Below are 22738 nucleotides of genomic sequence, written 5' to 3'. Positions count from 1 at the left end.
AGCGCTGTCACATGTGTCTCGGCTCAGAAACTTGTTACCTGCGTGCGGCGAACGGGGGTTAGCATCAAATGACCTGCAGCCGCTCTGAAATATGCATTTGCCTGTCACAGCGAGTCTGTCATGTGATCCCACTGACAATCACACAGAGGCGAGCTAAACATAGTCGGAGGATTCGTTTGGTGACAGAAAGGGGTTTATTTTTTTCAGAAAGCGGTGATGTCATGTCAGGATCTGCCGTTGCACAGGAGGAAGTAGTTATCAGCGGATGTCTTTCATTGCCTCAACACCGCACCTTCCTTTCACTTCCTTTTTCTCCATTGGCAGTGCAGCAGCAGTAGCAGCAGCAGCAGCAGCAGCAGCAGCAGAGTTTTCTGAAAGAGGCTGCTGAAAAGCTGAACCCAGGATAGAATATTAAAGCCTTCAGGATGCATCTTGAGACGCTCTCATATTGTGTTTCGGTGCATATCTGACAGCTCTCCTTCACAGAAAAAGTCTAAAGGGAGGAAATAAATACTTCATTTGAAACAAGTGGGTTTATCAGCCAGTGCAGTGAGAGTATTACACCTGGCTGAAATAAGAAAACTATCCAAACTATGAGCAATGACAAACGTCTTGAAATAATAACAGTGTATTTATCTAACCCTATTTTTTTGCAAGATCATGAGATGTTTTTATAAAGCAAGGAATACAACCAGACAGCTTCATGTGAGTTATGAAAGAAAAACAGCAGAGAATACATGAATAAGAATGAATAAAATGGCAATAAATCCGATGGCAGACCTGATTAAAATGACAGTAGAAGAGAAATAAAGCAAGATATCATCCTCTGAAGGGTAACACAAGCACCATACTAAGTTGAATAAACAAAAACCTTGCTTGTCAGTTTTTACTTCACTGTTTTTGAGTAGAAGTCTTTAAAATCTTAGCCTTAGTTTAATGCTTGTCATCATTAGCTTTTATGATTTAAAATGAAACAAAGCACTTGCAGTAAATTCAAGTATCTACAGAAATAGCTGGCGTTATTATGGTTTGACAGTGTTGTTGCAGCTGCGGTTTACAGTAATGTTATTGTACACACACTGAAGTATGATGAAACTGTGACTACTCTTGTTAGTCGAGTGTTTTGAAACAAGCTCTTGCTGAGAGAAAGAGTTAGACTGTTGCCCTTTCCACACTAATATGGATATCTTCTAAACAGATATTTTTTTTCTCCATTAAAATAAAAAAAAAATCATGTCCGAAAAACCTTTATTTTACAAAATATCTGTTCACTCGTCAACACAAAAATGACCAAAAACTGGTACAAATGTTTGGACAAACCACTGCTAGTGCTGGACGTAAGAATGTGGACACTGTGATGTTACAGTAACAAGTTCAGTTATAAACTTAAGTTAACATTTAGTATTGGTTCAGGTTGTCGAAGTGTATTCTTTATATGATGTGGGTTTGTCTGTTATACCATCTCCCAAAGGTATCTGTGCCGACTTCAGTCTACTGCAGGTGATTCACCGATTTATACATGTGGATTTGATGTTTCAGATGCATGTTCATTACACAAACAATAATAGACACAAGTAAAATGGGATATGACACCATTGTTTTCTGTTTTCCCTCCACTTGGATACACACAAACCAGAATTTTTAAAAACATGACATACGATAAATCTTTATTGTCATTGCACAGTCATGCTTGTACAGTAGTACAACCAAATTTGCGTACTGTTCCATGTTAGTGCAAAAAAAGCGTACAAATAATCAAAATATATACAGAATAGAATATATGTAGAATTAAATGTACGATATGTGCAAATCTTTTAAAAATCTCTGTTTTTGCAGCCTAAAAAGTTGTTTACATGTGAACTTGAGGCCCAAATTTGAAGGAAATATCTGCATTAGTGTGGATGTGTCTCTGTTAGTAAATTAACTTTGTAACATTGTTCATGTGAAAGAAAACAACATCTGTAAATCAATTGCGGTAATGTGACACAGTCTGCTTGCACATATTGTATTATTTTGAAAACCAGATCAGTGAGACTGTCGATGGGAGTTGGTGTGGTTTTCAGCCCCGTCTCGGCTGCTTTCTTGGGGATGTCAGTGGTGGATTTCCTGTCTCCCTTTCATTTTCTCCACCGTCTGTAAACAGCACATGCACGTGCTTCCTCTTTCTTTCCTCGCCACAACAGGAGCGTCACGACCTCCGCTGCAGAATAACGTGCACTTCAGATAAACACATATTTAACCACAGACAAAACACACACGTCTAGAATTAAAGCCGAAAGTGTTAACACAGCTGCAGCAAATAACAGGGTAAAGCTCTGCAGCAGGTGAAACTTCTGTTTCTGTTCGAGCTGGTTTTCGTGAGCACAGCGCTGCATGAATAAGTGGCATTTGTAAGCGTTGGCACGGTTGCATGAAAGCAGCTCCTAATGGGACTGTCATCGCTGGTGCAGAGGCTTCCCCCCGGCTGTGCTCTGCTCAGAAAGCTTCACCGAAGACTACAACACATTAGCTCCATTGTCTGTGCAGAAAGATCAGAGCAGAAGCCTTGTGTCATTATTATAGTTGTGCCAAACACGGGAAACAGCGACGACTTCCTTCAGGCAACCTGCTTCCTGTGTGTACATTGTCTATAAAAACAAATATGAAGAGTGTAAGTTAAATAGTTTGCATAAGTTACATATGTATAGTAGTGGAAAAAAGTTTTTAGACACTCAAAATTTTGCACTCAAATATTATTATGAAATATTTGCAGAAAAATTTTCTTTGCATTTCAAAAACACACAAACAAGTGCAAATTATTATTATTTTTTTGTTTTGTATATTGCTACCAAAGAAAAAATAGCAAAATTAAATTCTTGACAGTTTCACCATGTCATTCTCTGGATGTGTTGCATTATTTTGCTGAAACATCCAGTTTTGACCTTGATGGAATAGAGCATGTGCAGAGTGGAACATGTGGGTTTGGAGAATGGAACAATACTGGAGTTCAAGGACTTAAAGGAGTGATATTTTGCTTTTTTAAATGGAATTATACATTGTAAAACATTTCCCTGTGCTCTACATAAACTGTAAATGCTATGCTTGGGTCTGAATTCTTCATTAATTCAACTCCACAGGTCCATCTTCAACCCTATTTCTGAGTAATGACACCAGAAAGGTCGTTTTGAGCGCTGGCCCTTTAAATGCAAATGAGCCACTTCACAACCCACCCCCTCCAGGTTGTTGACTGCTGTTCTGTCCTGTTCAACCAACAACTAAACATTTTAGGTAATCGGCTCAAAGTTTGGACATATTTTCAGTATGGACTACAACCGCTGCTGCTGACAAACTATTATGGCATACTTGGAGAAATGTTTGTCGGAAGTCTTGACCTTATATGTGCAAATGTCGTGACATAACTAGTTATGAAACTTAATAAACTAAGAAGGAATTGAAACGAGTTGTAGAGATCCACTCGGATTTTTGGCAGAATGAATATAAAGATAGCTTTGCAACATATGGAGGGTTCAAATTCAAACTTTATGAACTGTTAGGGTCCCCAAATACACAAATAAATCTACCAAAGACTAATAAAAGTGGACTTATCAAAATATGACCCCCTTAAAAGTGATTCTTAAGGCAATATATCACAAACGTATGAGGTGTCCAAAACCTTTTTCCCACCACTGTATACAGGACTGCACTAAAATGAAGCCTTGAAGTGAATAATTATTCAGATCAGCCTCATACATTTTAACATACCTCATATATAAAGAAGTACAGAGTGTGATGTTGTGTTTTTTTCCCAAATGGTACACCCACATTTGGCTCAAATATCACTGATGCCTCTTTCCCAGCAAACCCACAGTTTTCGCTAATGCTTAAATATTCTTATTTCTGTCTTTTTAACGCTACCTCTCGTGCCAACAGACCTGCTCAGCCAACTACACCTTCATCCCATACATGGTGACCCCCCACAATAAGGTGTACTGCTGTGAAAGCAGCCTGATGAAGGGCCTGACCGAGCTGATGCAGCCCAGCTTCGAGATGCTGCTGGGGCCCATCTGCATGCCGCTGCTGGACCGATTCATCCAGCTGCTGAAAGTGTCACAGGCCAACTCCCAGTAAGTGCATACAGAGTCAGCACTGTACTCATTTTTCACACATTTCTACTCACTGCATATTTAATTTGCCACTGTTTCTTGGTTACACTTTCCATTGGTGCTGTAATTAATCTGGTTTTAATGTTTTTTCTTAATAAATTGTGTTTTAGCTAATGTTACTACTGCATACACATGCTGCTCCTTTAGTTTTAGTTTTTTGTTTTTTTGTTTTTTTTCCTGGAGACTGTATGCTACGGTGCCCTGGCCTAAACCAGCCAGCCAAGTGGTCCACTTCAGCCCATTTGATGAATTTGTGAAATGCAATTACACTGACACATTAACAATCAAGGGTGTCAAAATTATTTTAGTTCAAGGGCCATATTCAGCCCGATTCAATCTCAAGTGGGGCAGACCAGTAAAATAATTACATATACCTATAAATAATGACAACTTCAAATTTCTCTTTTTGTTTCCATGTCAAAAAGTGAAATTACATGAACATTTTTACATTTACAAACTACCCTTTCACAAAAAATGTGGATAACCTGAACAAATGTGAACAACCTGAAATATCTTAAGAGAAATAAGTGCAATTTTAACAATATTCTGCTTGTTACTAAATGTTTTGTCTTTGTAGATCCACTGTGATCTGTAAGTTGTAATGCACATGTAAATGATAAACTGAGACATAATACCGTTAAAACTGTACTTACTTTTCTTTAGAAAATTCAGGTTTTTTGTGGTTTATGTTATTTACATAGTCACAATGATAATGTGTAGATATAAACATTTTCACATTTTTATATTTTTCCTTTTTTTACTTGGAGTTGTCATTATTTACAGTCTATAATGTTATTTTTTTTTACTAGTTCGGCCCTCTTGAGATCATATTGGGCTGTATGTGGCCCCTCAAATAAGTTGAGTTTGACACCTCTGCTATATGCTATTTTTATTATTTCACCACAAATATGAGAACATACCAGTATTCATTTACCCATTCATTCAAACTTTTCTTGAATTTCCCCTCTTTTGCAATATTGTTGAGATATATATGCATTTATGGAGAAAAGTAAAAATACAAAACATTTGCACATTCACAGTCATTGTCCTAAAATGTCCAAAGATAGTGAATGAGTATTTAATTGTAGATAATTCCATATATTTGTGACATAGAACTGAAAGCAGACTTTCCTAGTTCAAAATAAAGCTGTGGGACTCGAAGAAGACAGTGGCAGAGCAGGTTTTCTCCAGAAAAGGCTTCTATAGATAATTATAGATAAGAAGATGATCATCACATCTGTGCTGTGTTATAAGGAAGGTTCTCCCATAAGAAATCTGAGGGTAGAGTTATGGAGTGAATCAAGAGATTATACTCCATAATCTAAGATAGATAGAAGGACTGGCTCTACAATTTACAGTTGTGGAAAAAATTATTAGACCATCAGAAGTCAACAAAAACAGTGGTTATGCAATTAAGTACTAACTCCTGTTTGTATCATGTGACTAAAACACACAGAAAAGAAAACATGGAATACCTAAAAGCACTGTTTTTGGCTTTACAATGCCATAGCTATGTAAGAACTGAAGTGATGTTGGTTATTATCAAGAAAACCATGGAAAATGGATAGATATCAGCTCTTAAATCAAACTCTTATGAACTGTTTTTGTTGTTATCATTATATTTGTCCTAACAAATGTACCTTTAGTTGTACCAGGTATTAAAGTGAACAAGAAATTGAAGAAAACAAGGGTGGTCAAATAATTTTTTCTGTGACTGTATATCCTACAATTCACTGGAACGTTGGTGTGTTTCTATTAAAAAAAAAAAAAATACTGATGAGATTTTCAGTATAATGTAAACAAATGATCAAGTTTTACAGACTGTGTTGCTACCTGAAGTCTGTTAAAATCAATGCATCATTTGATATTTTGATGTCATTAAAGGGAAAGTATGTATCATCTTCCCTTCTCAGTCATCACTTCTGTCTGTTTTTATGTGTTTACCTGCTGAATCCCTGCCCTCTTCCTGTATTTTCTGTTTTCCTCTCGTTTTGCCGTTCTTCGGACGTTTCTGGTTGTTGACTCTCAGGCAGTGCGTTTCTGCCTCCAGCCAATCAATAACAATATCAGTACAATATTGAGTTGAACAATATAAAACTAAGCAACTCTGGTTATTTGGCTCCCTTCTCTTTTTACTCCTCTCTCTTTTACACTGCTTAGATCTGCCTGAGAGACAAAACTCTGGGCAAAGCACAGACTTTACATCCTACAAGCCTGTCAGACACACGGTAGAAATGAGGAAGCTTGTGTGTGTGTATATTATGTGTATTTGTGATTTTATAATACAACTGCTCTGACAAAATCAAGAAATAATGTTTTATGTTTTTATTTCATTGCTTTTTCTCTCTCTATTCCACTTGCTTCCTCTATTCGGTCCATAAAGAGCATGAAGAGTGTCAGAAAACAGCCATACATATATGTTTGTCAATTTAAAAGACAATTTTAACAGCCAAGAAAGTCACAATTGGTGATAAAATAATGACACATGTCATTTTGTGTTAGTCAGTTCAGTAAACAGCATTTCTCATTACACATGATACTCAACATCATTACCAAAACAGCTGCTACTTTGGCACATTTTACTGCAATTTTCTAGAGTACAGTGAAAAAGATGGGAGAGTGTTGAAAGAAATATTAAACAGCAAAACCTTCGAAATCTCTTCAATGAAACTGCTCAGACTGTAAAATAAGATACAATGAAATAAGGGCAGTATGGCGGTGCAGTGGTTAACATTAGCACCTCAAAATAAAATAAAATTTAATTAAATTTGATTTAATTTAGAAACAAAGGGCAGAGTAGCTTGCAAAGTATATATGTATTACAAACATTTCCAACTATCAGTACAATTTAGGAGTGCTTTTTTCATAAACTGTTCTAATGCCGATCAAAGAATGAAATTGCAGAGGGAAGAAATTAGGTTAAATATCACCTCTTTTCTTATTATGTTCTAAAAATACAAAAAAAAAGGGCTGAGATTTTCTCCCAGTGTTAAATATTTAGGAGATAGGGCTTCAGAATCACTCTTAGTGTTAAAGGATTCAGAAACGTAAGATTGAACATAATACAAATAATAAGAATGTCTCATGATAATTCAATAAAAACAATATATACATATATATATATATATATATATATATATATATATATATATATATATATATATATATATATATATATATGTATATAAGAATGCCTAATGGTGACAGATTTCCAGGTAACTCAGCAACACTGTAAGCAAAGAAGCGTCTCTGAATATGAGGAAGCAAATCAGAACTCTTTTAAAAGCCATTCCTGTTAATAAGAAGTTCCTGCAAGGGGCTGAACATGGGAAAAGCCCAAAAGTAATAAACGATAAGATAGTCTAAAGGTGAAACATAACATTTGCACATTTTTCTAATAGGCACAGTGTAAGCTGATATGAATATTTAGCACTAGGTAATCACAGATGAAGAAGAAGTTGTAAAAGGATGATTTCTAGTTAAGTTGAAATAATCTCACAGGCGTTTAAGCTGAACCAACCTTTGTTTTATTATCCTATTCTTCCTATTTGTACTCGTTGTAATTATTATTTTCATGTAGCACATCCTTCACCTTTAACATGTGTGGTGATATTCATTTGAAAAGAAAAAAATAAATACAAACAAAACATTTACACCGCCTCAGCTGCTGGTTTTATTTTCAGAGGTGATGTGGCTGCTTAGCTCCAGGAATAGTGACTCAGGTTTAGAGGCAGAGGAAAAAATGTGCTTTGATTTTTGCATTTGTCTCCTGGAGAATGAAATCCAATGAACACAGTGGTGAGGTTTGGGCTCAGCCGTCACTGGTATCCAAGTCAGTCACATGCTGCATATCCTCTGAAGCAACACGATGCTATATATAATGTCTATTTATAACTACAGAATACCTTGAGCATTGAGAGCTGTGTAGTTTATTGACTGTGTTTACTACATAGACCAGTATCTGCCTGATGAGTTTAGACTGGATTAGAATAGATTCAACTTTATTGTCATTACACATGTACAAATACAAGGTAGTGAAATGCAGTTTAGCATCTAATCAGAAAAGGAAAAATAGCTTCTATAAACCAAAGTGTTAGTATTTAGTGTGACCTCCCTTTGCTCTTAACATGTGTTTAACCCTTTTGTTCAAACAATATGAGATTTATTGCATTCATTTTGTGATGTTTTATCCCAGGTTTCATTCAACACATGTCAGATGTTTCTAAGTGTTTGTGCTGCTTCTTGTCATGGGGTCAGGGGTCACAGTAAATAGTGATTTTAACCTTTACAACCATATTAGTTCAGATATGTGTGTCTTTTAAGGATGTTACATATTCCCTACATTTTCTTGTTGTATGTGAAGAAAACAGAATGACGAATATGTATGATCATTTCAACCCTGAAAAAACAGCAAAGCTAAAGGCGGAATAAGACTTTTGCACAGGACTTTTTCTTTTAACATAGATATCCTTAATACTTCATTGTACAAAGTTAAAGGATTTATTCTGAGTGTATTCTAATTCTCTTACTTCACACAACCTGTTTTCTGCAACATGAACTGTGCTTGATCAATATTTACCATTTTTCATGAGAGTCAGTTTCATGCTGAATGATAAATTAAATCACAATTCAACTCTCCTTCCAAAATCATGAACTCTGTAGCCCATGAAGAACGGTCTGAATTACTCCAAAAATCACTAACCCTCTTGTAGACCCTGTTTTCTGACACATTAAAGAAATTACTCCCCATTCTCATCATTTCACATTTTACTGATCCAGGATTCAGACTTCTCTCACCCTGAACAGTCAAAACCAGAGCAAGTGTATGAATGTCTGTAAATAAAACAGCGAGCAGCTCAGCTCCGTACAGAGTCTGCTTCAGATCCTTTAATCCTCGTATCTATGCAGCTTCATTTAATATGTAGGAGACGCATGCATCATGAAGTTTTGAATAAATAATGTTCCCAAGATCTTAACAGATTTTTAATTTATTGACAGCAAACCCTCATGCTCTTGCATCTGAATCGACTTTAATTCTAACTCATAAGACATAAATTAATCAACAGTAAATCGACAATATTTTCATTCACATATATGTTGTAGCACTGCATTCCCAGAGGTTAAATAATGTCCTACTTCTGAGGAGACCCTTTTTTCCTGAAAAGAGTAATGGGTGTAAATTCACTATGTGGTGCCAAAACAATCATTTTCAAAGATGCTTTGTAACAATATCTGGTTTGTTGGAGCATAGAAACAAAAAGATCTTCCAAATTCAGCCCAAACATGATTGTTGGACTGAGTTTGTTATAAAATGGCAGTTTTCCATTAAAGGTCTAGTAGATAAACATGTACATTTGCTCATAAAGGCTCTCAAAAAGAGAACACCCAATTTTTAATTTTTGTTGACAGGATGCAAAAATGAGTGAGCTAGTCCATGTGGAATCACCTCATGACTGAACATCTGATTTGTTTCATATCTGGAGAAAATATTGTTATTATGTAATGTTGTTTTACAAAGATAATGCAGCTACACAAGAACTTTGCCTAAATAACCAATACTTACTGTTTTTGAATCAGTAACTGTATGATGTTAGACTCACACTAAATTACTAGAAGTCTGAAGACTGTGTTCACTGCTTGCAAAATCCAAAGTTTGCACAAAAAATTATAATATATAGATGTTTTTGCTTCTGATCAGTTTTATTACAAGGGCAAAAAGTAATAATCAGCCTTCCTTTATTCCCCAAAAGTCCAATAAAAACCTGAATTAACGACAAGTAAAATAACCTGAGCCTCAGTGGAGGAATTTATGTAAACTAGAAAGTGAGCACAGGATATGAATTAACACTAAAAGCATATCTGAGTTGCTCCTGGAGGAAATGAAAAACCATTTAATATGCTATTTCTTGTGTAAATAGCAGAACATGTAATAGTTTTTGTCACATTCAGTGTAATTCAAATCACTTAAAATTTAAATAAAGGCCCAGCTGTTATTGTCTGTTTTGTTTCTCTTCCTTCAACAGTCAGTATTTCCGTGAGACGATCCTGAATGAGATCCGTAAAGCCCGGGAGCTGTACACTGGCATGGAGCTGGCCAGCGAACTGAGCCGCATCCAGCAGCGACTGGACAACGTGGAGTGCCTTTCAGATGATATTGTCATCAACCTGCTGCTGACGTACAGAGACATTCAGGTGCAGCTGCTCACACAACAAATAAAGTCTGTAGTTTTGGGATAATTTAACAGCTCACACCCTTTATTAATGTTGTTTTACTGAGGGGAAAAAGTGAACATGGTTATGATTCCACCTGTTTTTTCCAAAAACATAAATTTAACTCCATTTAACTCTGCTTGTTTAGGCATTTATCTCCTCTTTTCTGCTGTAAATGAGTCGTCTGCCATTAACTGATCCAGTCACTATTCTGCCATATATCTGATTTATCAAAAATCTTCCTGGTTTTCTGCACAAAACACTTATCATCAGTAAGTTGTAGGTAGATACCCTATAAACAAAGGTGAAAACCTATGTATTTTTAATAATTCACTAGTACTCGATCATAGATTTGCAACTAAAAAGCTGCAGCTAGCATTCGTTGATTAGTTTTCGACTGTTAAATTAATCAGCAGTTATATGGATAATGGGTTTGAGTCATTTTTGAATCAAAAAATTCTAGAAGTCTGATTCCAGCCCCTCGAAGTGAATGGTTCCTGGTCTTTTTGAATCTTCTGCATGGACACAAAGCTCACATCAGTATTCTGGAAATTCTGCCCTGCCTGGAGCAAAATTAATGGTTAGAATTAATAATAAGATGTGCATACCTCCATTCACAGCCACATAGTATTTCCACACTGAAACCCTTCCCAAACACAGTAAATTGCTCATGTAATCTCTGAGGAGATGAGAAGAAGGCAGAGGCAGAGCACAGGTGATAAAAACTGCCACCATGAGACAGAGAAACACACATTGGTGGCCAAAAGTATTAGAAGACCTGACATCTGAAAATATTGGTGCTTTTTTGGTTCCATTTAATTTTGTAATGTTCATAAAACATGCAGATGGTTGCTCCTAACAAATGTCAGATGAAGTGAGTCCTACTGTTTTTATTTACTTTTCATTTTAGTGAATCACACAGTCGTGGCTCATCAATCTAACAGCGATCCCACTTGACAATCATCACACAAGTCATTTGGATTCTTCTGTGAAGGAACATGATTGCATGAAAGACAGTTAAATAGGCCTAGCTTGTTTTTTGTATAAAAAAATGACCTAAATCTCCTTATGATGCCTCTATTCTATGGTTTATAGAGCGTAGCGATGACTTTGTAGATGTTTCATTAGTTTTATGGGTATTTTAATGGCCAATTGAAAAACAAACAAACAAATAAATCAAACTTATTAAATATACTAAGTGTTCTAGTGATTCATATCCAGAGAAACATTATGCAGTCCATTAGCATGTAGCATATGTTAGATACAACCATCACATACTCATCATCTCTGCAGAAACACATTCAGGGTTCAAGATTCACTTTATTTTCCCACAATGGTGACGGATTTGCTTTGGGCTTCCACCCATGCTGCAACATAAACCCAATTTAAAGACAAAGAAAAAGCAAATAATAAAAAAAGGTGTAAGACATGGATAATTTATAAGAATAAAAAGTCAAAGTAAAGTATATTTGGTTGTGGATGAAACACAACATTGAGAAACATTTTTTCACAATTTTCTGATATTTTATAGTCGATTAAAGAGAAAATAATCAGCAGATTAATTGACAAAACAAACAATGGTTGGTTGAAGTTCTAGTTTTCAGTACTGACTGGTCTGAAGTGGTAGAAAGTACAATTTAATCCCAATTTGACAGGCTGAAGAGAAGTCTATGTATGTGTAATAGTCCAAAACCTAAAATATAACCTGATTCCTGAAACTTTAAACACACAAGTTTTGAGGTTAAACTTTGTGTCCCCAGTGATGCCCTTAAATTACCAGCTGCTCTATACATGATATGTGGAAAAATGCTGACCTTGACATAGGAAGCTACTGTACAAACCTACTGTAAAAGTCAGACAGAGGCCTCTGCTGCAGCTTCAGTGGCATTTCCTCAAACAGAGACGATCGCAGACCGCCTGTGGACAGCTCTAGGCTAAGCTTTTGGTCTGCTCATCTTAAATCTGCCGCTCTCTCCTCTCTGTAGTATCTGCATTGCGATGGCACTCGCCGTCCAGTTCCTCCCACTCACCATAGGCATCGCTCAGCTGCATAAATCATTCATGAAGACAACAAACGCTCAAGACACTCTGAATTATTCAACATGGTTTGGGTATAGTGGCTACAGTATGTAGACAAGTAGCAGCAACAAAAATGTGATGAAGGGGCCACTCAATTATTGAAGTGTGTTTGTTGTTAAGTAGACAGTTGAGTCTCAGATAGAGAGAGTAAAGATTCAGAGCAGTTTCATACCTCAATGAGTGGGTTTGGAGGATGGATAAATGGATGAAAGTCTCACACCACTTAGGGTGAAAGTCCAACATAAGCTCATCTGCTTGGTTCTTGTTTGTTGTGTAGGATTATGAGTCCATTGTGAAGCTGGTGGAGACACTGGAGAAGCTTCCGACCTTTGACCCCGTGGCACATCCACATGTGAAGTTCCACTACGCGTTTGCACTGAATCGGTGAGTTAAAGATAACATGATGAAACCATACAAACATGGAGTAAATACATTCACACATACATCGTGTCCCTATTCTTTTTTAATGTTAAACTCCAGTTTGAACTAGGTAATACATACATTTTTATTCAATCTTTATTTTAACCCATAAGGACACAGTGTGACTTTTGTGGTAGTTCCCAAATGAATTTTTCTCCCTATTTAACCATTCCTAAGTGACTTATTACCATTTACTATAATATTATCCTCTGAATTTTGCATTTTTTTTCAGTGAAAATCATCTATTTTCCTGTGTAATTGACTGATCATGTAGATGTTATTAAAAGCTCAGAGCAAAGTCAAAGATTATTGTATCAAAAAAGAAAAAACAAAGAAAAAGTTACTTTTTCACTAAAATATGTCATTAACTGAACACAAATCCAGTGTTTCCATCCACTGTCATTGATCCAACTCCACTGGTTTTACTGGTGAATCAATGTTGTAGAAGATGACGGTGTTTTCACCTTTATTATGGAACCTCTGATTGTCCAAATGGGTCATATGTGATGACCATGAAAAGATGATGAACTGCATTTTATACCAACTATTTACATGTATTGATAAGATTAGAGGATGAACAGTTTAGATCAGTAGATGCTTTTGGTCGACAGTGGATGTTTGGGTCTTTAGAGTTGTGTTTATTGGGATGCTTACTGTTACAGTGAAATACATAACAATCATATGTTATGTGAATTCATTTTCCTAATTAAAATAGAAGAAGTTCCTTCCATAGAAGAGTTTATGAACAACTAGACATAATAGATTCAACCAGATGAATGTGCTGCAAATGATGAAACAAGATGAAAATTAAGGTGAAAGACCATACAAGACAAAAACAATGTGAAAAAGACGAGACAAAAATTACGAGAAGTTTGTTACCTGTGCTTTTGCATTGGTTTGGAGTCAAGAATGATCGTTGATGTAATTTTTCTATTTCAACTTTCCAGTCCAGTGCATGTAATTCAACACTGTGAGCTGAAAATGGGAACCACTGGAGTGAAACAGTCACAATAGCATATTCAATAATAATGAAATAAAAATGCTTAAGATTAATTTCAATAAAATAATAATGTCTTAGAGTTACTGCTGTCATTAAAATAAAGCCAAATGCACTGCTATAAGTAAAATATGATAAATGTTGGCTCATTTTTACTTATTTGTTCCAAGTTACAGGTGCACATTGACTAAAGCTTAAGTTTTAGTAAAAACAACAAAAATTCACAACATAAAATAACCATTTACACAATATTTGCCTGAATTATAAACAGAAGTGAGGTGATCTAAGGAATAAAAACAGAAAGCTCAAACATCAAGATTTAAGTAGAACTACACATATTGCCTCAGAGAGTTGGATGCATGAATACCCTGCATCAAAATGTCAATTATATTCATGAAAATGCATGTTATTTTTTTTATAATAGGACACTGGTTTCTGGTCATTTAACCTGAAAAGCTTATTTTATTCTTCCTCTTGTGGCTCAGTGACCATTTTTACTGATTGTTCTTTGACTAAAACATTCACTTTTATTCATTCTGATGCTTTTTTCAATGCATTTTTGCATCTTTAAGGACTCGTTCAGCTTTTTTTTTTTTTGTTAGAGTGTGACAGTTATTTTATGAATGAGAGCAATAATATTAATATTGTTGTGTATCAGTCAACATAATTTCAGTGCTGTCCATTTCCTCTAATGACAACTGTATTTGTGTTTATATCACTTTCATGAGTAACAAGAGTAGGATAGGTTCATTAAACATCAGTTAAATGTTGTAAACAAAGTCACATATTTTGAAGGCCGTTTATGTCGGAGCCTCTAAGCAGCAGCGATGTTATGAGCGGCATGTGTGCACTCAGGAAAAGACAGATGTACAACTGGGGAGGTTTGGACTGCTTGTTTCTCACCAACTGCTTTTCTCGTAAACTTCCTGCGGGTTTTGTGGTGCGACTGCCTTGAACAGTAATAAAGCACGCTGTTCTTTAATTTGGCAGCAATTGGAAAATGTTTTTGCGGGGTGCTGAGATGCCGGTGTGCTCGCTGTTAATGTCTGGAACGCTACCAGGTTGTGAAATCGCGTTGTTGAGCTCAGCCTGAAAGTGTGCAGTAGTAATGGAGGGTTCGTTTCGTGTTGTCCACTGTGGCTGTGGTGGGAACGAATCTGCAAAAGAAACAAGTCAATTCTCTTAAACTATTTCTACCTAAAATGTAAAACACTAATTGAAGGACTTGCACTATGCTAATTGTGGTTTCTACCTTTATGATAGCAATTAGAGGTTGGCAACATGACCAGAAATATTATCACAATATCACTTAATGTCAATAATTATACTGATAAATGACAAATTAAAGACCAAACATATCTGTTGCTATAAAATAATTGGTGAACCTCTAATCATATTGGATTTTCTCTGTTTTTTATCTCATTTGGACATTTAGGCTAGAGGCTCCATAATTTATGCCAACAGATGTTTGGCAGTTTGCGTTAGTTTAGTTGATTATATAGTGCTTTTCAAACACATAGTCGGTTAATTATTTCTAAATAAATACCCTGAAAAACACCCACCGCAACATTAAATTAATGGATGCAGAAAAAGCCATTTTTTCACATCAAAGGATTATTGAGGGAGTTTTTTCCCCTCAGTCAAACTGAGGGTCAAAGGTCAGAGGGTGCTGGATATTGTGCAGATTTGTGATTTGTGATATTGAGTGATATAAATAAAATTTTACTGAATCAGATGCGTCTTCCGTCACATAGTATCATGTAACTTTAATGAATGGGATCAGTGGCAATGTGTTAAAATGTGTATCACATCAACATAGGGTTTATATTTAATCAGGAAAAGTCAGGACATATGTAGGGATTATATGTACTTCATTTACTTGCATTGCTGCACAAAATGTGTGCAAAAAAATGCTTATTTCCTGAAAAGGCCTTTTTTTCCAACTTACTTTTTTTTTTTTTTTTCATTTTGGTAACATGAATTATTTTTTCAACCTCTGGCAGCTTTCAGCTCAGGCATTTCATTGGACTTGACCTGCTGAAATTACAATGAAACTGGAAAAATGTGGGTGTCTACATATCAGAAAGTGCTTGTTAATCAGCAGAAGTAGGCTACAGTTGGCTGTGCAATAAAGAAATCAAATCTGCTGTATTTTGAGAAAGAAGCTGAGTGAATTCTCCATTTGAAGTGGAGTCGTATAAATTATTAACTTGACCCCTCTGACTCAGCAGTGTGCAGCTCACATCAATGCCTGAGATGATCAATATTCAGCCTTAACAAAAGCTTGATGATGGATCTGAAGTGGATTCTCTGGCTCTAAATGAATCTGCAGGCTGAAGTGTGTGCACTAATTGGCTTAGGCCTCTTGTGTGCAGCTCGGCAGCATCATGTGAGTGTTGAGCGCTGCCGTGTTGCACAAGGCTCACAGCTGGAAGCCCGAGAGGAACGAGGGAAGAATCTCATCCATCCAAATACCCATCAGCGCTCTGGAGAGAATAAAGACAGAGCGAGAGCGATGCACAAGGAGAGAGCAGGTCTTGTCTCCCTCTGGACGGTCTCCATGGTAATAGCTGTCAGCTCATATGTTTTATTCAACCTTCACGCTCTCGAGAGGAGGCACGTTATGTTCATCAGGATTTTTTTTAGTGACTAAGACACACTGTGCATGTGTGAGACTTAACTTTGCAAGACAACACAAAGTCTGTGTGTTGACACACTGAGTAACTCAAATAAAAACCAGATTTTCATTTGTTAACAATAAAAAATGCCCCTAATGGAGTAAATGTTCTTAGCAGAGTTTGAAGCTTTGCTGAATACATTTGCATAGTAATGAGGGAACTGATTTTCTTGAAGCTATTAGGGACCTTTGTTGATATGAATACACTGAATGTTGTGTCAAGACCAATACGTAGACAAGTATGAACAAAAGTGAGAATTAGCTTAATTAATAGTCTCTTCATCGCAACAGATTTACATCCAGTGATAATGAGGACATATTATGTAACTCTGCTGGCTTATGTTTGAGTTGTTTTTGTTTTTTTTTCATCTCATTCCTATGACCATTACTTCAGCATTTACTAATCTGGAGTTTCTTGATAATGAAGGTCTTAATTTGCCAGTTTCAACATTTTTTCTTGATCACATAATTTCATATTATTGTCTTGGCAAATATATCTCTCGCTAGTTCTGCATCCAGAAATAATTAATATTATTGGCCTTGTTTCCATATCAGTCTTTGTTGCAAATGCAAATATAGTTTTAATGTAGTTGGACAAAATGATGATCTATGACTTGTTTAATGTGGGACAATTAGAGATTCAATGTGTGTGTTATTTATTGACACCTAGAGGTGAAGTTACTGATTGCAGCCTACCTTAATTTTATCCACATTTATAAGGCCTGTTACACAAAAGAACACAAATGGTTACTAAGCTCTTGTAGAGTAATCTGTGCATTAATACAATCTAATAATTAAAAAATCGGTAATATAATACACTAAAATGATTTAATGCAAGTACTTATAACTAAAAACTTAAAACATGAATTAAAATAAACACTATTAGGTGACAATATTTCAACTCAAAACTGAATGCAACCTGTAAAACTGTTCTGCTCTGAACATTTTTATCAAGCTGCAGATAAAATAATATGAAATAACAAAAAATAAGATGTATAAATGTGTATATCAGTGTGTGGATTCTTTTTGCTTGTATGTAAAATCTTTCAAACTTGAAGTATAACTTTAGTTTTTAGTGTTTCTTTTAAGGCTTAATGCAGATAACAACACCTAATCCATGAGGCATTTTGACACAATAATAACAATAAACACTGAAGCTACAGCTGATGGTTCAGGTGTGCAGTGAAAGGAAACTACCTGAGAATACAAAGAATATATTAAACCACTTTTTTAAGCCCAGGTCTGCGTTTGTGTTGTCCTCCTGGATCACCACAGTCCCTGTCTCTCTGATTCAGAACTGAGGCAAGTGCTTTGACCCATGCTTTCCACCTAGCAGTTCTACTTATATCTGACTTTCTTACTTGTCACTATGAATATTTAGCCTTAGTCCAACTTACTGCTCAAGATGACAACCCCGCTCTTGTTCTTTTTGTCTCTGCAAACATCAAACATGCCACCAAAGGAAGTAAAAAAAGTCTTTGCAATATTAAAACTACAATTAATATCCTAATGAACAGTTTTTTTTTCTGTTTGTTATTTTTGAATGGGTTTGTCACTATGGGAATTTATTAATTTCTCTATACATTTCCTGTAACAAAACATTCAACACCTGAATAGCTTGTTGCAGAACATTTGGAGCCACACAGTCAGAGAAAAACATGGTAATTCATGTAATAAACCCAATGACCTCAGTAATTTAAGTCAGGTGCCTAACGGCATCTTTTGTGTCAGGTGTCACTGCAGTACAACAAAAGCTGTGCGACTGTTCCCTAGCTACAAACACAAACATACACACATAATTATAGGCTCACATACGCACATACTCCATCGACACACACATACCCTGGTGGAGTGGCTAATTCTGAACCACATGTAATTACAAGAGACTGTTTGTTCTCTTTCTGTAAGTGGAAATAATCTGCAGTTATTCAGTGTCTCTTAAAATGTGTTTTATTTAAGCACTTTTTTCTATATTTTGCTATTTTCAGACAATATTGATGACTACTCAGGGTCACAAAACATGTACCTGTACCTACATGTGTAATTGGACCCTAATCCTGATGCAGAAGGATGTGTATCTGTCCCACTTTGGACAAAATTACCATATAAAATGACAACATTACCACAGTGATATTTACCTTTCAGACATTCTGGAGATATAATACTTTACCACTTCAAATGACTCTTTTTTTGTGTGTGTTTGTTTGTGTGTGAGTGTAGGAGGAACCTGCCCGGTGACAGGCAGAAGGCCCTGGACATTATGTTGCCTTTGGTGGAGGGGGAAGAGCAGGTTGCCTCCGACATCTACTGCCTGGTCGGACGGATCTACAAGGACATGTTTCTGGAGTCTCACTTCACCGATACACAGAGCAGAGACAGCGGCACGCACTGGTAAGAAATAAAACAAAATAATAATATGTTGGATTCTTCAGACACTGAGTCAGGTATCATCAGTTCAAAGTTCCAAAGGGCAAGATGCAAAACAGATGAGTCTGAAGTGATTCACCGACCTGTGACACTGAAGTGTTAAGTCACACCCTGCAAAAACAGCCCTGCTAAAAAAGAAGCTCAATATTGTTAAATAAAAGCAAATAGTCTTATGGAAAAACATCTGCCAGTATAGGATTTTCAAGTTTGGATGGCATGTTAAAATTTTATAGTTCATTCAACATAAACACTTGTGCTACTGAATCTTGCAACACATAAAAAAATAAAATAAAATAAAAATTTGGACAGTAAAGCCTGTATCACTTTGATCCCCATTCTTCCTGCAAACACATTTATTATTATTTTAATTACTTAAAACAAAACTTCTCCTGTCATAATTTACAAATGAAATGAAGTTATGGACTGTATAGTCATGTAAGTCATGTAAAACTGGGGTAGGACAGTATAAGCTTGGCTTTTTCCTAGTCCTTTTCTGACATGAAGTATTGTTAAAGAGCCACAATTTATGTGATGTTTTTCTTTTTTGATTGATTTATTTCCATATATTGTAGTGTCCTTTTCAATCTGCTCTTCTGCCCACTTATGTTCAAAATAAAGTCTATTTATATCTATATCTATAAGCTGAACAAAAAACCAGAAGGGTTTATTTGGCGTATTTCCTTTAACATTTTTAAATTGAGAGGTTGTTTGTGTATTTTAGCTTGTAGCTGGTTAAATCTAGCTCTGTAGTAACTTGAACAAAGACAAACACTTTGACCTGTCCTTTTTTTATGAACTGTAGATATGCATTATGTAAAATTGGGGTAGGACAATATAAGTTTGGCTTCTTCCTACTCCATACATAAAGTGTTGTTGAGGAGTCACAATGAGGTAGTTGTACATTGTGTGACTTTTTTTTTAGGTTGGCTTGCTGCCTTCGATATTCTGTTTAAATTTATGGTCTCTCCTTGCCTTTTGTTCACCTTTGTATTTTGTTCCTTCTTATGTGTGAATAAAGTTTTTCATTTCATATAATATTACATACATGCAGTACTGTGCAAAAGTCCCAGGTTAACATTAGGTTTGTTGGTTTAGTAAAGTTCTAATGACCTTATATGAGCATTTTCTCTGTCCCTGCATTAAGATACTCATTGTTAACATGCGGCTTATACAAAAAAAAAAAAAAAAAATTATGACCATAAAAGCTGACTAACCAAGGAGTGGGAGAATCACAAGTATAACTACTTTACTTGACATATTTCTCATTGAAAGCTTTAAAATGAAAATTCTGTTGTCCATTTAAGTAAAATAACTCCATACTTCTCTTTGTTTTATTGCCAACATCTTCTCCGGTTTCTTGCTTACCCCAGGTCAAACTAAAGGGAATATGCAGCGCTCAGACAGCACATCACAATAAACATTAACATTACGCCTCTATGAAGTAAAACAAACACATAACTCTCCTCCCACCTTGAATAAAAAACAGCCGACTCTTAAAAGAAGACGTCAACTATGCTTACCACTAATCAACTAATCAATCATTGGTGCACAACCCTAGCTGCAAAGTTAAAACTGTTTGTCTCTGAGGAGAATTACAAGTTTTATTAAGAGAATGTGCATGCACGTTCAGCTTATTACATCAATGGCATGCAGAACATGATTACAGCTTAACACACCTTAAACTACATGTGCAAAAGCATGAGAGCAACATCCAGAAATTCCAGTCTTGTCAGCTAAAAAAAAAAAGCTTGGGAAAATGAATGTGGGATGATTAAAGCCTTGTTATTATGGCCGTAAAAAGTCGGTGATGCAAAATGCTAATGAGTTAAAGATGATGAATACGTGCCGCGGCTCTGACTTAGGTGAGAAAAGCAGGCTGCTACTGCTAAGAAGATGAAGTTGTGTGTATTTTAAGGTGGTTTCACAGGCAGTCAAGCATCTGATGAGTCATATTGTAAAACAAAATATCAACAAAGCTCTAAATTATTCCTCTGTAATAGCCATAATCTCCTCACTTTTGGTAATAAAACACAGGTATCATAAAACAAGGCAAAATTTCTATCATAAAAGCTGGATAGTAAAAGAAGATTTTAAGGCAAGGCAGGTTTATTTATATAGCACATTTCATGTACAAGACAATTCAAAGTGCATTACAGCAGAAGCAATAAAAAGTATAGGCATGGGAAAAACAAACAAACAAACAAACAAACAAACAAATCAAAACAAAATTAGGTAAATAGATAAAACAGATAAGCAGATAAAACAGATAAAAACTTTAAGCTTAGAAGAATAAAAACTCTACTCAAATGCAGCTGAGAACAGGTGGGTCTTTAACCTGGTTTTAAATAAGCTGAGTGTTTCAGCTGATCTGAGGTTTTCTGGGAGTTTGTTCCAGACGTGTGGAGCATAGAAGCTGACTCTTAAAAGAAGAGTTTTAAAAGGCAGTAAACATGTTGCCAGTCTTTGTAAACAATTTCAGAATAGAGTCTCATTCGCTGATTTAAGAGAACACACTGGCTCATAAAGAGTTAAATCTTGGTATACTTTGGAGACAGACCATTTAATGCCTTGAAATTAATGAGTATTATTTTAAGTCACTGCTGCCACTTTAAGCTGGTAAGAGCTTAAGAGCACATTTTCTGTCATTTAAGATCCAGCTTCACTGATGTGAGAAGTGATGCTATTATGTTGCTGTAATTTATGTGATAAAAAACCCTTTATCGAAAACTTTTAATATTTGAAAAAAGGCAACATGAAGCAAATGGCGTTTCCTTTATTCAGGTCAGAGATGAAATGTAAAGAAACAAGAAGGACTAGTTTTACTTAAGAACTAATTTGGAGTAATTGCAGTCACAGTTTACTTGAGTTTTTCCATTTTCTGTTACTTTATACTTCTACTCCACTACATCTTAGAGGCAAATATGACACTTTTTTACTCTACTATATTAATACCATCACAAACTGAAGGCTCAAATGCTCCTTTACGGGTTCAACTTACAAATGTCCTCATTCCTAACATAAGAGCTGCCAAAGGGTCAAATTTACCTGCAGTGTTTTTCTACCATGCATTACACAGTTGTAATGAAATGCTGTGGCTCCCTGATTATGATTTGTACTAAAATTGTGTTGTGTTACATTCCTTGTTATACAGCAAACAGGTCAAATTCACACTTTCTGTTTAAAGATTTTAGGTTTTTAAGCCAAAAGTGTTTGTTTGTGCATGATCTAAAAGATATGTTAAGTCATTTCCAAATGAAAAGAGGCTTATAAACAAAACAAATATGCAGGTATTTTCTTCTAATACCCACTTACACTGTCATTTTAAACTGATTAGTGTTGACATCAATGCAAAGTGATAAATGTTTGTAAAGGTATTTTCATTAGAAAACCAGATCACAACACAGGGGATGTACTGAATAGAATGACTGAATCCTAAGTCTGACAAGTCTGACGTCATGGTGCCATAAAACTCATTTTCAGGTCCAGTCTGTACCAGAGGAGACTGAAGTGTGGTTTTCTGTCTTGACTGAGGCACCAGTTTGGGTACAGAAGCAATTAAATTCATTTAGAAATATAGTTAGTAATGCAATTTTCCATCGTCAGTTTTGTACCTGAGGTAGAAAGACACGCACCTTATAGGTTAATTGGTTACTAAATCGCCTGTAGGTGTGAATCTGAGAGTGAGTGGTTGTTCGTTTGTATATGTCAACACTGTGATGAACTGGCGACACGTCCAGGGTGCAGTCCGCCTACACCCGTTGGTAGCTGGGATCGGCTCCAGCAACC

The 22738-nt window shown here is 35.8% G+C and overlaps 1 protein-coding gene across 1 annotated transcript in view; it reads left to right on the top strand.

Annotated features, from left to right (window-relative positions):
• Positions 1–22738, top strand: part of map3k5 (mitogen-activated protein kinase kinase kinase 5) — a 119501-nt gene that overhangs the window by 46144 nt on the left and 50619 nt on the right. The window contains exons 4-7 of the mRNA XM_030128496.1: positions 3910–4103; positions 10166–10334; positions 12709–12815; positions 18746–18916. Coding sequence (XP_029984356.1) covers positions 3910–4103; positions 10166–10334; positions 12709–12815; positions 18746–18916 — 641 coding nt within the window. The remainder of the gene's footprint in view (positions 1–3909; positions 4104–10165; positions 10335–12708; positions 12816–18745; positions 18917–22738) is intronic.

This window comes from Sphaeramia orbicularis, chromosome 24 (genome assembly GCF_902148855.1).
Source record: "Sphaeramia orbicularis chromosome 24, fSphaOr1.1, whole genome shotgun sequence".
Taxonomy (NCBI): domain Eukaryota; kingdom Metazoa; phylum Chordata; class Actinopteri; order Kurtiformes; family Apogonidae; genus Sphaeramia; species Sphaeramia orbicularis.
This window is presented reverse-complemented; position numbering and strand designations above follow the sequence as displayed.